Raw genomic sequence first — 15,456 nt, 5'->3', positions numbered from 1 at the left:
CAAGGTATAGAATATTCAAATATCGTTTTTTGGAGGATTTTTGCTAATTTTATGTCGTACAACTGTAATAAAGATGTTGTTGAAATATCACGTGGTATTCATCCTTGTTGTTGTATTAAGATAGATGTGCTCTGCTTACTTCATCAGCCAGATAAAGTGGAATAGTATGGGAATTGATGACTTGCATGAAAGCAATGTTCTGAAATTAATGTTACTGCTTTACTAAAGACAGGGGTCTATTGCATTGTTTTCTAAATAATATTTCACAATAGTTGAAACTAATATAATAATAATAATAAAAATTRCTTTTATAARACATATTTGTATGTAATTGTGTATCACCAACCTGTGTTAAATAATTGTTAACACCTTCCCCTACCATATATCGTTGGGAGAGTGGGTTCTGTTATGTCACTCCCAGTGACTCAGTGAGTGTGTGCCTGCCACTGCAGCAGTTCCTGTAGCTATATATAGACAGGGCAGTGTTAATGTGGGACCTACAGTGAGATGCCTGCGTCCTCTGTGTCCACTGATGTAGAATTCATTACACAATGAAAGTTTATAGGTTGTGCTGTAAAGGAGGCTGTCATTGTCATAAAATGTGACCTTAAGAAGTCCTTAATCTCACATCTTTATGATGGAATCAAACTACCTGATTGGATTAGCTTGCTGGCTGAACGCCCAAAACAAGGTCACTGTATTTGATCCTAAATCAAGCAACATATTATTGTATATATCAAGGCATTATGTATGTATCTCATATTTTAAAAGCATATGTAAGTTGTTGAAAGATGTCATTAGGATATAATTCATTATAATGGCATTATAAAGTGTTCACAGTTTAGGGTATCGCCTTCCCCTGCAGGTCTTCTGAAGACAAAATAACTATAAATGGCTTTGAGTTTATATCCTACTTCCGAACTCTCCGTAGAGCCCTGTTCTGTTCCATGTCTCTCTGACGTTTTTCTGCCTTCACATTCCCCAGTTGACTAAATGTGGGCTGAAAATGGGTCAGGTCTGATTCAGAGCGCTATGGATTTAAAGAGCCCACAGAACTGCTGATCTGGGTGGAACAGTGATTTATGAGCATAGAGGACTGGGATCTATCACTCAGACAGCAGTTCATCCACACATGTGTCATTCTATGCTGTTGATATGTGAGCTGCAGAGACACACTTACTTTGATGGTCTTGCTACATGCTGAGTTTGCAAGGTACCTTATTAACTCTAATGGTATGTGAGAGGTTTAGAATGTTATAAAGGGGTAAAGACTAGGCGTTTGAGGTTTAGAATGTTATATAGAGGGAAAGACTAGGCGTTTGAGGTTTAGAATGTTATATAGAGGTAAAGACTAGGTGTTTGAGGTTTAGAATGTTATATAGAGGGAAGGACTAGGTGTTTGAGGTTGAGAATGTTATATAGAGGGAAAGACTAGGTGTTTGAGGTTTAGAATGTTATAAAGGGGGAAAGACTAGGGCGTTTGAGGTTGGAGAATGTTTTCTTCCTAAAAAATATTCTAACTATTCCAGTACTAGCCAGCTGTGTGGCTGTGGTGAGAGGAGTGATGTCTCTCTCTCAGACTGGCTATGTATCTTATTTACATGGGGTATAGTATCATAGGACTCTGTATATGAGCCTTAGAGAGGCCACAGTGCAGAGCCAATCACCCTGGGCCAGCCCGGCATAACGCTAATACAACGTTACAACAACGCTGTAACGTTACAAAACAATATCGAAATAATGCTGGTTCTAAGTTATAAAACACTGATCCATCACCTTTACACTGGTATCATTATTTAAACAAAGTTTTAATGCAGTACAGGATTCTACCAATAATGATGGAAAGAGGTTACAATCGGTGATAAAATTATTAAGTTACCACAGAGGTTCAGAATGTTATAAAAGAGGGGAAAACTATGCATTTGAGGTTTAGAATGTTATAAAGGGAGAACATGGTTTTGTGGTTTAGAAGTTATAAAGGGAAGACTAGCTTTGAGGTTAGAATGTCATAAAGGGGAAAGACTAGGCATTTGAGGTTTAGAATTTATTAAAAGGGGAAAGACTAGGGCTTTGAGGTTTAGAATGTCATAAAGGGGAAAGACTAGGTGTTTGAGGTTTAGAATGTTATAAATCAAGACTAGGTGTTTGAGGTTTAGAATGTTATAAAGGGGGAGAGACTAGGCATTTGAGGTTTAGAATGTCATAAAGGGGAAAGAGTTTATTATTAGAATGTTATAAAGGGGGAGAGACTAGGCATTTGAGGTTTAGAATGTATTAAGGGGAAAGACTAGGTGTTTGAGGTTTTAGAATTTAAAAGGGGGAGAGATTAGGCATTTGAGGTTTAGAATGTTAAAAGAGGGAAAGACTAGGTGTTTGAGGTTTAGAATGTCAATAAGGGGAAAGACTAGGTGTTGAGGTTTAGAATGTTATAAAGGGGAAAGACTAGGCGTTTGAGGTTTAGAATGTCAATAAGGGGAGAGTCTAGGCATTTGAGGTTTAGAATGTTATAAAGGGGAAAGCTAGGTGTTTAGAATGTTATAAAGGGGGAAAGATTAGGTGTTTGAGGTTAGAATGTTATAAAGGGGAAAGACTAGGCGTTTGAGGTTTAGAACGTTATAAAGGGGAAAGACTAGGTGTTGAGGTTTAGGAAGTTATAAAGGGGGAAAGACTAGGTGTTTGAGGTTTAGAATGTTATAAAGGGGGAAAGACTAGTTTTGAGGTTAGAATGTTAGAAGGGGGAGAGACTAGGCATTTGAGGTTTAGAATGTATAAAGGGGAAAGACTAGGCGTTTGAGGTTTTGAATGTTATAAAGGGGGAAAGACTAGGTGTTGAGGTTTAGAATGTTATAAAGGGGAAAGACTAGGCGTTGAGGTTTAGAATGTCAATAAGGGGAGAGTCTAGGCATTTGAGTTTAGAATTTATAAAAGGGGAAAGAATACGTGTTTAGAATGTTATAAAGGGGGAAAGACTAGGTGTTTGAGGTTTAGAATGTTATAAAGGGGGAAAGACTAGGCGTTTGAGGTTTAGAATGTTATATAGAGGGAAAGACTAGGCGTTTGAGGTTTAGAATGTTATATAGAGGGAAAGACTAGGCGTTTGGTACAGGATTAGGGTCCCGCTCCACTCCATCGTTTGTGGCTGAACTGTGCTGAACAAAGACTGGATTACTTAGAGCCATGGCTCCAGTTCAGTCAACTCCAACAGACAGGCTCCAATAAGGACGCTGCCATTAGCTATGCTAATCCCCTTCCTCTTACCAGCTACCAAAGCATCATTCATCAGTAAAAAACAAACCAATACTAAAGAGACGGCCACACACAGACATCATATCAGAAGAGATTTTTATTTGTAAATGTCAGTGAGCAGAGAATAAACAAAAACCATRAAGAAATAAACAGCAGTATACATTTTTGCATATAAAATAAGAGTGTAACAACATTTTAATAGGGAAGATAATACAATAGAATAAAGAGGATTAGAAGACACATATTTATATTCATATGAGCAAGGGTGGCATTCCAGTAGCATAAACAATTGATCAAAATCACAAACACAGACCGAAGTGCAGGGAAATGGAATCACACTTTAAAAGACATGTAGGTGTAATGTGTTAAAATTTAAAGTTTGGTGTAACCAAAGAAAGAAAGTGATAGAGAGAAAACACAAAAATATGCACAAAAAATTTCACAAGCCTCTAGCTACGACTGTCTTTTGAAAGTTTTAGTTTTATTTACAGCTTGGTCGAGTCCGTTTGCTCAAATCTTAGTCACTACACCACTACATTTAATATTAACCACTTCTTTAAAAAAAAAAATGTTATCAGATTTGTTTCCTGAAAAATATTCTAAACATTCCAGTACTAGCCAGCAGTGTGGCTGTGGTGAGAGAGTGATGTCTCTCTCTCAGATTGGCTGTGTCTTATTTACATGGGGGAAGAGTGTCAGTGCAGCTGAGGATTTGGCAGGGTTAAGGATGGGCTGAAAACATTCTCTGTGCCCCAGACTGCTTCTAAGAGAGGAGAGGGAGGTGGTCTCTGTCCATGGTCCTGATATTGCCCTGAACGCACAACAATGCTTCTACAGAGGCTCCTGTAAACTGTCCATTACAGAACGTCCTACAGTGCCTGGAGTTGTAGTGTACTGAACCTGTGGTCTGGCCTGAAGAAGTGATTCGAGCACATTTACAGGCTGTCATAGCCAAAGAGATACTGTACATGTGGCAAGAGGACAGAGACTGTCCACCCTTTCCCCTCCTTATGCCTTTACCACACACCCTAACCTGGGGTCACAGGACTCTGTCTAACCCTAACCGTAACCCACAACCCTGGGGTCGTGGTCACAGGAATCTGTCTATGAGCCTTAGAGAGGGCCACAGTGCAGAGCCAATCACACTGGGCCAGCTCGGCATAACGCTAATACAACGTTACAACAACGCTGATACAATATCGAAATAATGCTGGTTCTAAGTTTATAAAATACTGATCCATCACCTTTACACTGTTACATTATTTAAACAAAGTTTTAATGCAGTACAGGATTCTACCAATAATTATGGAAAAAGGTTACAATCGTGGATAAATGATCTAAGTTACCACAGAATCCTGCTTGGACAAGATTTTAAAAAGCAGCTGGATATACTTTGATGGTCACCATTAAAGGTAACACAAAATCAGAATCTGTTCTTATGCTTACTAGTCATATAACTACAATGAACCTTACATTTCAAAATGTTAATGCCACGGTATGCATTCTCACATGAGATTTGTATTTTTGTGACAAAGTTGAGCTAGCCTCTTTCTTCAAATGTATGTTAGTGTAGGCTTATCTTCAGTGGTTCTTCATCCTTAGGATGAATCATGCAACACGTCTTGTCTACTTCATTCCTTAAAGAGCTAAAGCAAGTTCTCTAAATAAACAAGAAGGTAGTGTAATTCATGTCGTCATAAGAAGCAACTACTTTGCATTTTAGAGAAACATCAAAAGTTTCAATGAAAACAAACATTCAGATGTTTTTTTCTTTAGAATGCTATAATGCAGAGCTAGATCACTACATGAATTCCAGGTACATGAAATCTATCTGAATCCAAAATACAGCTCATGCCCTCTTCTTTTCTCTGCTCTTCCTCCCCCTCCCACCCCACATACACCACAAACCAATAACCTCTGCCCGAAGCTGGCTGTGATGACCATAGGAGTAAAAGTACAGCAATTGCCCACTACCAACATTTTAACATATGCTCACTACATCCACAACGCTGGGACTATCAGATTGAACTATCAGATTGAACTATCAGATTGAATGGCATAAGAAAAATAAAGATCAAGGCTTCTATTGAGGGAGGACGCTCTGCAGTATGGGTGTAAAGGGTCTTGGTGTCCATGGTGATTGGGTTTGGTGTTAGCTTGGCTTACTTCTTGTCCTTCTTGGTGGACTTCTTCTTGCTGGCGGGGGTCTGGGCAGCATTGGGGACGTCTACCTGGGGCATGGCCTGTGGCGGGCCCTGCAGGGCCTGCTGGGGCATCATCTGCTGGGGGTTGGCTGTCAGGGTGGCCGTGCTGCCGGGGATGTAGACGTTCTGGCGGTAATCAGGCACATGCTGCATGGGGAACTGGGCGTTGTAGCGGGGGTCAAGGGTCGCAGTCGCCTCGCTCACCTCTGAGAGAGAGACGGGAGGGAGGCAGAGAGGGTTATAGCTGGGTGTGTTGTGCTGCTGTGAAGAAAGAGTGACTCGTTACTCACTGAGAGTCATTGCTGCACTGCATTGCAGCTCCAGCTCAGCACTCTGTTCTGAGCCTGCCAGCCCCTCCCCTCCCCACAACATATAGAACCTCCGCTCTCTCACACAGAGATCAGATGTAAATAACTTCACACAGCACATTCAGATATAATCAAATATAATTTAGAATTGAGGATTAGCTACACTGACTAATCACACGGTAATGGTAATAGAGAGAGAGGCAGTGCACAGGTTTCTGAGTGACTGCAGCTGGGGAGCATTGAAACAAAGAGCTCTGTGTCCCATAGCCCTCTGTGTTGCTTCATTCATACACAGGGACTGTAGAGAATCACACTGTGCTCTACACATGTGTAATTGGCAGCATTTCTCTCAGTGTGTCCTAATGGAGGCAAACACAGGAAGGATGTGTTGTTTCCTTATCAACTGCCACTCTGATCTAACAAAGTTGTATGCACTTAGAATCTAGTGCCTGAGATGTTGCTCTCCAACAGGGCTCTCTCTGTAGCTCTACCCCGTGGCAGAGAGATCTCTATCTCACCATCTCACCATCAGTCCTCAGATGAGAACAGAGATACTTCAGTGTTCTCTCTCTCTCTCTCTCTCTCTCTCTCTCTCTCTCTCTCTCTCTCTCTCTCTCTCTCTCTCTCGTTCTTTTGGAATTTGAGAGTTTGTTGTGGAGGGCTCTGTCCTAACTTTTCTTGATTCTGTCCTTGGTCTTTTCTTTCAATTTTTGTTTTCTATGGTGGAGGATTAAAGCACTATTTGTTTTAGCAGTATCCACAGGTTTTTTCAAAGTTAGGGTGGAAGAGGACAGAGTTTTAGTTTCCTAGGGTTTGGAAGGTGTGGTGTGTGCGATGGCTTCTCAGCTTAGTGCAGAGGAGAGGCTGTCGTTACGGCATGGTTTCAGGTGTATTCCTGAGAATGGAGTTAAGGTGGAGGAGGTTCTGCTCGCGGTCGTTGAACAGGTAGGAGCTGAATTTATACATTCCACTTCCAGAATGAATAAAGCTGTGGTTGTGTTCAAGAAAAGAGAACATTTGGTTGGTAGGCTCATTGCTAGTGGAATATTGGTATGGGGTGTGTTGGTGCCAATTTCGCCTCTTTTTACCCCTTCGACCAGGGTGGAGCAGAGGGGTCAAAGTATACGGTGAAGGAACTGACAAGATTCCTGAATGAGACCAAGGGGAAAAAATAGGCATTTTCTTCTGATCCGAGAAAGTTTGTAAGATCAGTACAACATGCTATGAAAAATGAGGGGCATGGTGTCCTCTCACCCAGGAAACAGTTTAGGTTGAGGAAGTGGGTCACAACAGTGCGTAAGATTGACCTTCAGACACTGTTTAGATTAATAGTTTCTTTCTGGCACTGTGGCTTTTTGAGCTTTGCAATTGGTCTCTTCCTTTGCTGGCTTTTCTCCCACTTCTTATGGAGATTCTTTGGGTAGGCTTTCTTAAAACCTTTTGTCAATAGGGGGTGCTGTTAGCACTTTATTTTTTTTGACATTGCCAAATTAAACTGCCTAGTAGTCAATTCTTGCTCGTACAATATGCATATTATTGTTATTATTGGATAGAAAACACTCTCTAGTTTCTATAACCGTTGGAATTATGTCTCTGAGTGGAACAGAACTCTATCTACAGCACTTTCCCTGACAGGGAGTGAGATTTCAGAAATCTTGGCCTCTGGTCCCAGGTCAGTTTTAATGTCCCTGTGAATGCTATGAGGATACAAACACTGCCTACACCTTCCTCTAGATGTCAGTAAGTGGTGACAATTTGAATGGAGTCGATTGCGCAATTAGGGCCTGTATAAAACAGAAAAGACCGGAAGTAGCTTTCTTTTGGATCCTGCGCTGGACGCATGAAGGGCGTCGGACCGACCCCTTTCCAAGCCTTGGTTTAGCCAGTAATATATCGCCGGTCATGTTTTTACTTGTTATAGGTGTTAAAAACATCATAAGGTAGTTAATTTAAACCGTTTTATAGCAATTTATATCCGTTTAGTGCGATTTTGAGGCATTTATTTGTGACGCTCTTCCATGAGCTGGGCACGTTTCCTGTACATACCGAACGTTATTGGCCATTTCGACGGGACAAGAGGACATCTTTCGACCAAAAGACGATTAGACCGGAGAAAGGATACATTGCCCAAGATTCTGATGGAAGAACAGCTCACAGTAAGAACTATTTATGATGATAAATCGCTGTTCTGTTGAAAAATTTTAAACGCATATATCGCCATTTTGTTATGTGTAGCTTCGCTTTGGCGGACCCGGTATTGCACAGTAAGGATAATTTTAGAAATGTAAGTCAGCGATTGCATTAAGAACTAATTTGTCTTTCGATTCCTGTCAACCCTGTATTTTTTAGTCAAGTTTATGATTAGCTATCGATTAGACTAGATCACTCTCAAAGATAGCGCCCGACATTTTCAGGCCAGTTTTGCTACTATTCTCATTGTATAACCACGKTTTTTTGTGGCTAAATATGCACATTTTCGAACAAACTCTATATGTATGTTGTAATATGATGTTACAGGAGTGTCATCGGAAGAATTCTGAGAAGGTTAGTGAAAAAATTAATATATTTTGGTGATCATAACGTTATCGCTCCCGTTGCCTTGGATTCATGCTGGGGTAACGTTTGCACATGTGGTATGCTAATATAACGATTTATTGTGTTTTCGCTGTAAAACGCTTAGAAAATCTGAAATATTGTCTGAATTCACAAGATCTGTGTCTTTCCATTGCTATGCTTTSTCTATTTTTATGAAATGTTTTATGATGAGTAAATTGGTAATACACGTTGYTCTCTGTATTTATTCTAGTCGAGTTGTGATGGTGGGTGCAATTGTAAACTATGATTYCTACCTGAAATATGCAMATTTTTCTAACAAAAMCTATCCTATACAATAAATATGTTATCAGACTGTCATCTGATGAGGTTTTKTCTTGGTTAGTGGCTATCAATATCTTTATTTGGCCGAATTGGTGATAGCTACTGGTGGAGAGAAAAAATGGTGGACAAAGAAAAATTGTGTCTTTCGCTAACGTGATTAGCTAATAGATTTACATATTGTGTCTTCCCTGTAAAACATTTWAAAAATCAGAAATGATTGCTGGATTCACAAGAAGTGGATCTTTCATCTGGTATCTTGGACTTGTGATTGAATGATATTTAGATGCTACTATTTACTTGTGACGCTATGCTAGCTATGCTATTCAGCTTTTTTACTGGTGGGGGGTGCTCCCGGATCCGGGTTTCTGACTCGGTAGAAGTTAACTTCTTTGGGGTAGGGGGCAGTATTTTCACGTCCAGATGAAAAGCATGCCCAGAGTAAACGGCCTGCTACAAAGTCATAAAAGCTAGAATCTGCATATTATTAGTAGATTTGGATAGAAAACACTCTGAAGTTTCTAAAACTGTTTGAATGATGTCTGTGAGTATAACAGAACTCACCAGGCAGGCAAAAACCTGAGAAGAAATCCATCCARGAAGTGGGAAATCTGAGGTTGGTCGATTTTCAACTCAGCTCCTATTGAAGATACAGTGGGATATTGGTAATGTTGCACTTCCTAAGGCTTCCACTAGATGTCAGCAGTCGTTAGAACCTTGTCTGGTGCCTCTACTCTTTAGTGGAGCCGAAGGAGAGAGGAATGAGTCATGTCTGCCATGAGGTGACCATGCTCTGACCATGTGCGTTCACGTGAGAGCGAGCTCTGTTCCATCGCACTTCTGAAGACACCGGAATACTCCGGTTGGAACATTATTGAAGAATTATGTTAAAAACATCCTAAAGATTGATTCAACACTTAGTTTGTCATGTTTTTACGGACTGTAATATAACTTTTTTAACTTTTCGTCCGTACTTTCCGCTGGACCTGCCCGCGCAGGTCCAGCGGACCGTTTGGAAAGTGTACTGAACGCTAGAACAACAAGGAGGAATTTGAACATAAATGATAGACATTATCGAACAAAACAAACATTTATTGTGGAACTGGGATTCCTGGGAGTGCATTCTGATGAAGATCATCAAAGGTAAGTGAATGTTTATAATGTTACTTCTGACTTCTGTTGACTGCATAATATGGCGGCTATATTTGTGTCTTGATTGGGCTCTGAGCGCTTTTTTGAAATCTGACACAGCGGTTGCATTAAGGAGAAGTGCATCTAAAATTCCATGCATAACAGTTGTATCTTTTAGCAATGTTTATTATGAGTATTCCTGTAAATTTATGTGTCTCTCTTTAAAATCAAAGGATGTTTTGTGACTTCTGAACGTAAGGTGCCAATGTAAACTCAGATTTTTGGATATAAATATGAACTTTACCGAACAAAACATACATGTATTGTCTAACATGAAGTCCTATGAGTGTCATCTGATGAAGATCATCAAAGGTTAGTGATTCATTTTATCTATATTTCTGCTTTTTGTGAATCCTCTCTTTGGCTGGAAAAATGGCTGTGTTATTCTGTGAATAGGCACTCACTTAACATAATCGTTTGGTTTGCTTTCGTTGTAAAGCCTTTTTGAAATCGGACACTGTGGCTGGATTTACAACAAGTGTATATTTAAAATGGTGTAAAATACATGTATGTTTGAGGAATTTTAATTATGGGATTTCTGTTATTTTGAATTTGGCGCCCTGCAGTTTCACTGGCAGTTGAAGAGGTGGGACGCTACCGTCTCACGTACCCTAGAGAGGTTAATATAAATGGCACCAGAGATGCGGGAAAGAGGAGTGTGTTGGGTGAATATGTAAAACAAAATAAAGTACAAGTGTTGTTTCTGCAGGAGACACATAGTGATGTGGTGAATGAAGTCGACTGGGGGCTCTGGTGGAAAGGGGCAAGTGTGTTGAGCCATGGGACAAATTTTAGTGCAGGGGTGACCGTCCTTTTTGTACCGGGTCTGTCTATAAAAATGTGCTCCTCAAGGGAGGTGTGTAGGGGTAGGCTGCTTGTTGTAAAAGCAGAAATGAACAACATGGGTTTTGTCTTTATAAATGTGTATGCACCTAACACAGGGAGAGAGAGGGGGGTTCTGTTTGGGAGTCTTAGACAGGAACCCTCACAGGTAACGCCTGAGGAGACACTGTTGGTCGGCGGGGGACTCGAACTGTACAATAGATTTTAAGAAAGACAGAAATGGGGAAGAGCCTCATTTAGGGTCAGTGGGAGTGTTAAGGGACATCATTAATCAGTTTGACCTAGTGGATGTTTGTAGACCTAAACATCCTGACAAAAGACAGTATACATGGGTGAAGGTCTTTGGGGCTAGGGTGAGTGCAGCCCGACTTGATCGGTTTTACATGTCCAGGAATCAGAGCAATAGGCTGTTGGGCACTACCAATCTCCCGATGGGTTTGTCGGATAACCACATAACCATGGCTCAGCTGTCTATTTCACCAGGGCCTCGGCATGCATCCTATTGGAAGTTAATGAAAAGCTCTTACAAGATGCCACTTTTTGCTCAGGTTTGCAGATTTTTGGGGAAAGGTGGAGGCAGCAAAGAGAGGAGTATGAGTCTCTGAGTCAATGGTGGGATGTGGGGAAAGTCCAAATTCGGCTTATCTGTCAACAGTATACAGCTTTCTCATCCTCAGAGGCTAGGAGAGTATTGGGGGAACTCGAGCATCGTATTAGTGAGATAGAGATGGTGGGGCAAGGCAATGTAGGCCTCCAGGCTAATTTAGCCGAATTACGTAGGGACCTGGGCAGTTTTTTCCAGGTTAAAGCAAAGGGAGCACTTGTAAGAGCAAGGTTCTCCATGCTCAAAGTGATGGAAGCTCCCAGCTCTTTCTTCGTAGGTTTGGAAAACAGAGCAGTGAAGCCAAGGGCATACATTGTCTACGGCTGTCTGATGGGCGGGTGACCTCTGTGATGGGGGAGATGCGGGAGCGGACTGTGGAGTTGTATACTGAGTTGTATAGGGCAGAACTGTGTGATCCTATGTTTGCTCAGGTCTTGTTTGCAGAACTCCCTAAGCTCTCTCTGGCACAGAGGGAAGAAATGGACATTCTTCTGTTGTCCCATGAACTGGCAGAGGCCGTAACCCAGATGTCCCCTGGCCGTGCACCGGGGGTCGATGGAATCCCAGTGGAGTTTTATCAAATATTCTGGGGAATAATTGGACTTTTGCGTGTTGCGTGAATGCGTCGGGGTAGGAGAGTTGCCGATGAGCTGCCGTCGGGCGGCTCTGATTCTCCTGCCCAAAAAAGGGGACTTGTGTGAACTTAAGAACTGGAGGCATTGCTCTGTGCGGACTACAAGATATTTGCCAAGGTCCTCTCTAACAGAATGAAGTCCCATCTGGACTTTATAGTACACAAGGACCAAACATATTGTGTACCGGGATGGTCAATCACAGACAACTTGTTCTTAATCAGGGACATGTTGGACTTGTTGAGAGGTTCTAATGTGAACTTTGGACTGGTCTCTTTAGATCAAGAGAAGGCTTTTGATAGAGTGGCCCATGAGTATCTGTTTAACTTCTCTGGGATACCCTAACGTCCCACTTGGCCAAAAGCCAGTAAAAATGCAGAGCGCCATATTCACATAAATTACTATAAAAATCTAACTTTCATGAAATCACACATGAAAGACATCAAATTAAAGCTACACTTGTTGTGAATCCAGCCAACATGTCTGATTTCAAAAAAGATTTACGGCGAAAGCACACCAACCGATTRTGTTAGGTCAGTACATAGCCACAGAAAAACACAGCCATTTTCCCAGCCAAAGATAGGAGTCACAAAAAGCAGAAATAGAGATAAAATTAATCACTAACCTTTGATGATCTTCCTCAGATGACACTCATAGGACATCATGTTACACAATAAATGTATGTTTTGTTCGATAATGTGCATATTTATATCCAGAAATCTCAGTTTACATTGGCGCCATGTTCAGAAATGCCTCCAAAATATCCAGAGAAATTTCAGAGAGCCACATCAAATAACAGAAATACTCATCATAAACTTTGATGAAAGATACATGTTTTACATAGAATTAAAGATACACTTGTTCTTAATGCAACCGCTGTGTCAGATTTCAAAAAGAAAATACGGAAAAAGCAAACCATGCAATAATCTGAGACGGCGCTCAGATAGAAACAACATTTCTCCGCCATGTTGAAGTCAACAGAAATACGAAATTACATCATAAATATTCCCTTACCTTTGATGATCTTCATCAGAATGCACTCCCAGGAATCCTAGTTCCACAATAAATTGTTGTTTTGTTCGATAATGTCCATTATTTATGTCCAAGTAGCTACTTTTGTTAGCGCGTATAGCACACATATCCAAACGGTCGYGCAGATCCAGGCGAACGTCAGACGAAAACTTCAAAAAGTTATATTACAGGTCGAATAAACTTGTCAAACTAATTAGAGAATCAATCTTTAGGATGTTTTTATCATAAATATTCAATAACGTTCCAACCGGAGAATTCCTTTGTGTCTATAGAAGTAATGGAACGCAAGTCGATATCATGTGGAATGCGCGTGACCAGGATCTGGCTCTCTGCCAGACCACTGACTCAAACAGCTCCCATCCGGCCCCACATCACAGTAGAAGCTTCATTCAACGTTCTACAGACTGTTGACATCTAGTGGAAGGCGTAGGAAGTGCAAACAGATCCATATCCCACTGGGATTTCAATAGGCGATGAGTTGAAAATCGACCAGCCTCAGAATTCTCACTTCCTGTTTGGATTTTTTCTCAGGTTTTTGCCTGCCATATGTTCTATTATACTCACAGACATCCTTCAAACAGTTTTAGAAACGTCAGAGTGTTTTATATCCAATAGTAATAATAATATGCATATATTAGCATCTGGGACAGAGTAGGAGGCAGTTCACTCTGGGCACGCTATTCATCCAAAGTGAAAATACTGCCCCCTTATCCTAGAGAAGTTAATGTGATGTCTGTTTTTGGGTTTGGGAAAAGTTTTTTTTTGACCAGTGTGAAGATGTTGTATGCTGGGACGTCATGTATGGTCAAGGTGGGAGGGGGGCTCAGTAGGCCAGTCTGGATGAGACGGGGCATTAGACAAGGATGCCCTCTATCGGGGCCGTTATATACACTAGCCATTGAGCCTTTTTTGTAGGAGACTGCAGGGAGTGTGCTGGACAGGCATGGGTGTGTTGACAGGCATAGCCGTGTCAGCATATGCAGATGACGTTTCTGTGACGGTCAGGGATGGTCAGGATATGCAGGCACTAGAGACTAGTCTGAAGGTGTACGAGGGAGCTTCATCAGCCAAGGTAAACTGGGGCAAGAGCAAAGCTCTGGTATGTGGGGCATGGGGGGATAGGGCACCTCCTCTGCTTCCAGGGGGTTTGCAGTGGGGTTGTGAAGGGCTTAAAGTGTTGGGGGTGTACCTGGGCTCGGAGAGGTGGGTCAGGAAGAACTGGAAGGGGCTGTCACAGGCAGTGGTGTCAAGACTGGCCAGGTGGAGGTGGCTCCTGTCCCAAGTGTCATATAGAGGGAGGGTGCTGATAATCAACAACCTGGTGGCATCTTCCCTTTGGCATAAACTGGCTGCCGGTAAGGGGGGTGTTTGAGCGGCCAAAGGGGGAGGAGCCACCAATGTTTCGCCACTGCAGGTGATGGCAGAGACTGGGGACAGGCAAGGGGGTCTGGAGGTCTTGTTAGATTTTAACACTCCGAGCCTGGGGGAGTTTGAGGGTGTGGGAGGTAAAGCCCTCTACAACCTCTGCGTTAAGGTTAGGAACATTAGAAGCCTAACAGGAGTGAAGGCACATCAGTGGCAGGGGCTATGTGGGGCTGAGAGTATGGTGGATTTTAGATGGAGGGGGCACTACAAATCCCCAGTACCAAAGAGTTCAGGGGACCTCCAGTGGAAGGTTCTTCATGGAGCCCTGGCCACTAACAGCTGGTTGGCACAGATTGAACCAGTAGTTGGGCAGGGGTGTCCTTTCTGTGTTATGAGAGAAACTGTGATTCGTGTGCCAGGTTAATGCCATTAATGTCTCTGTTGAAATGTCTGTGTGAGAGGTTAGGGGTGGTTTTTACTGTTGGGATGTTCATAATGGGGTACAGGTATTCAAAAAAGGAAAAGGCCAAATGTGTTTTGTTGAATTTTATGTTTGCTCAGGCAAAGTTGGCTATTTGGCTAACAAGGAGGAACAGGGTCAAAGGTGGGGGGGTAASAGACCCTTTACTATTGTTTAATGGGATGGTGGTGAGGTTTTAATGACATGAGAATGTTTCATTAAAGAAAGACAAAGTCTCTCTTTCTCTCTCTCTCTCGTATACTGAGGTAACATTGTGAGGTAGCTAAAGACAGAGAAGGCAAGGGGATTTCTGGGAGATGTAGGCAGCAGACTCACCATTGGCAGCAGCCATCAGAGCCTGGATCTGCTCAGCCTCGGTGGGGGGGGTGGGCCAGGGTCCTGTTCCAGCTACGACACCACCTGCCCCCGCAGGATGGGGGCCAGCTCTGGAGGAGAGGAAGGGGAGGAGTTAGTATAACAGATACACACAAATCTCTCTCACCCACTGTGTCTTGCACTCTCTCATGAACACACACACTCTCATATAATGTGAACCTCTCTCTCTCTCTCGCTCTTTCACAAAGACACAAAACAGAGGACATTCTCTTCCCATCATGATTGTCAGCCTGGCAACACTCAGCCTCCAGCAGCCATTTTGAGTGAGCAGTGCTCCCGGAGCATCACAGAGCACAGACAA

The 15,456-nt window shown here is 42.1% G+C and overlaps 1 protein-coding gene across 11 annotated transcripts in view; it reads right to left on the bottom strand.

The window, feature by feature from the left end:
- Positions 1 to 3,325: 3,325 nt before the first annotated feature.
- The window catches only part of LOC111982133 (protocadherin gamma-C5), a 58,759-nt gene continuing 46,628 nt past the window's right edge, over positions 3,326 to 15,456 (bottom strand). For 10 of the 11 annotated variants that reach the window (XM_070449496.1, XM_070449497.1, XM_024013717.1 and 7 more), the window contains 2 exons: positions 15,096 to 15,205; positions 3,326 to 5,656 (listed from right to left, as the gene is read on the bottom strand). In XM_070449496.1, coding sequence (XP_070305597.1) covers positions 5,409 to 5,656; positions 15,096 to 15,205 — 358 coding nt within the window. In that variant the 3' untranslated portion in view covers positions 3,326 to 5,408. Of the gene's footprint in view, positions 5,657 to 15,095; positions 15,206 to 15,456 lie in introns of those variants that run through there. The other variant, XM_024013722.2, reaches the window with a different exon arrangement.

Source organism: Salvelinus sp. IW2-2015, linkage group LG20 (genome assembly GCF_002910315.2).
Source record: "Salvelinus sp. IW2-2015 linkage group LG20, ASM291031v2, whole genome shotgun sequence".
Lineage (NCBI taxonomy): Eukaryota > Metazoa > Chordata > Actinopteri > Salmoniformes > Salmonidae > Salvelinus > Salvelinus sp. IW2-2015.
This window is presented reverse-complemented; position numbering and strand designations above follow the sequence as displayed.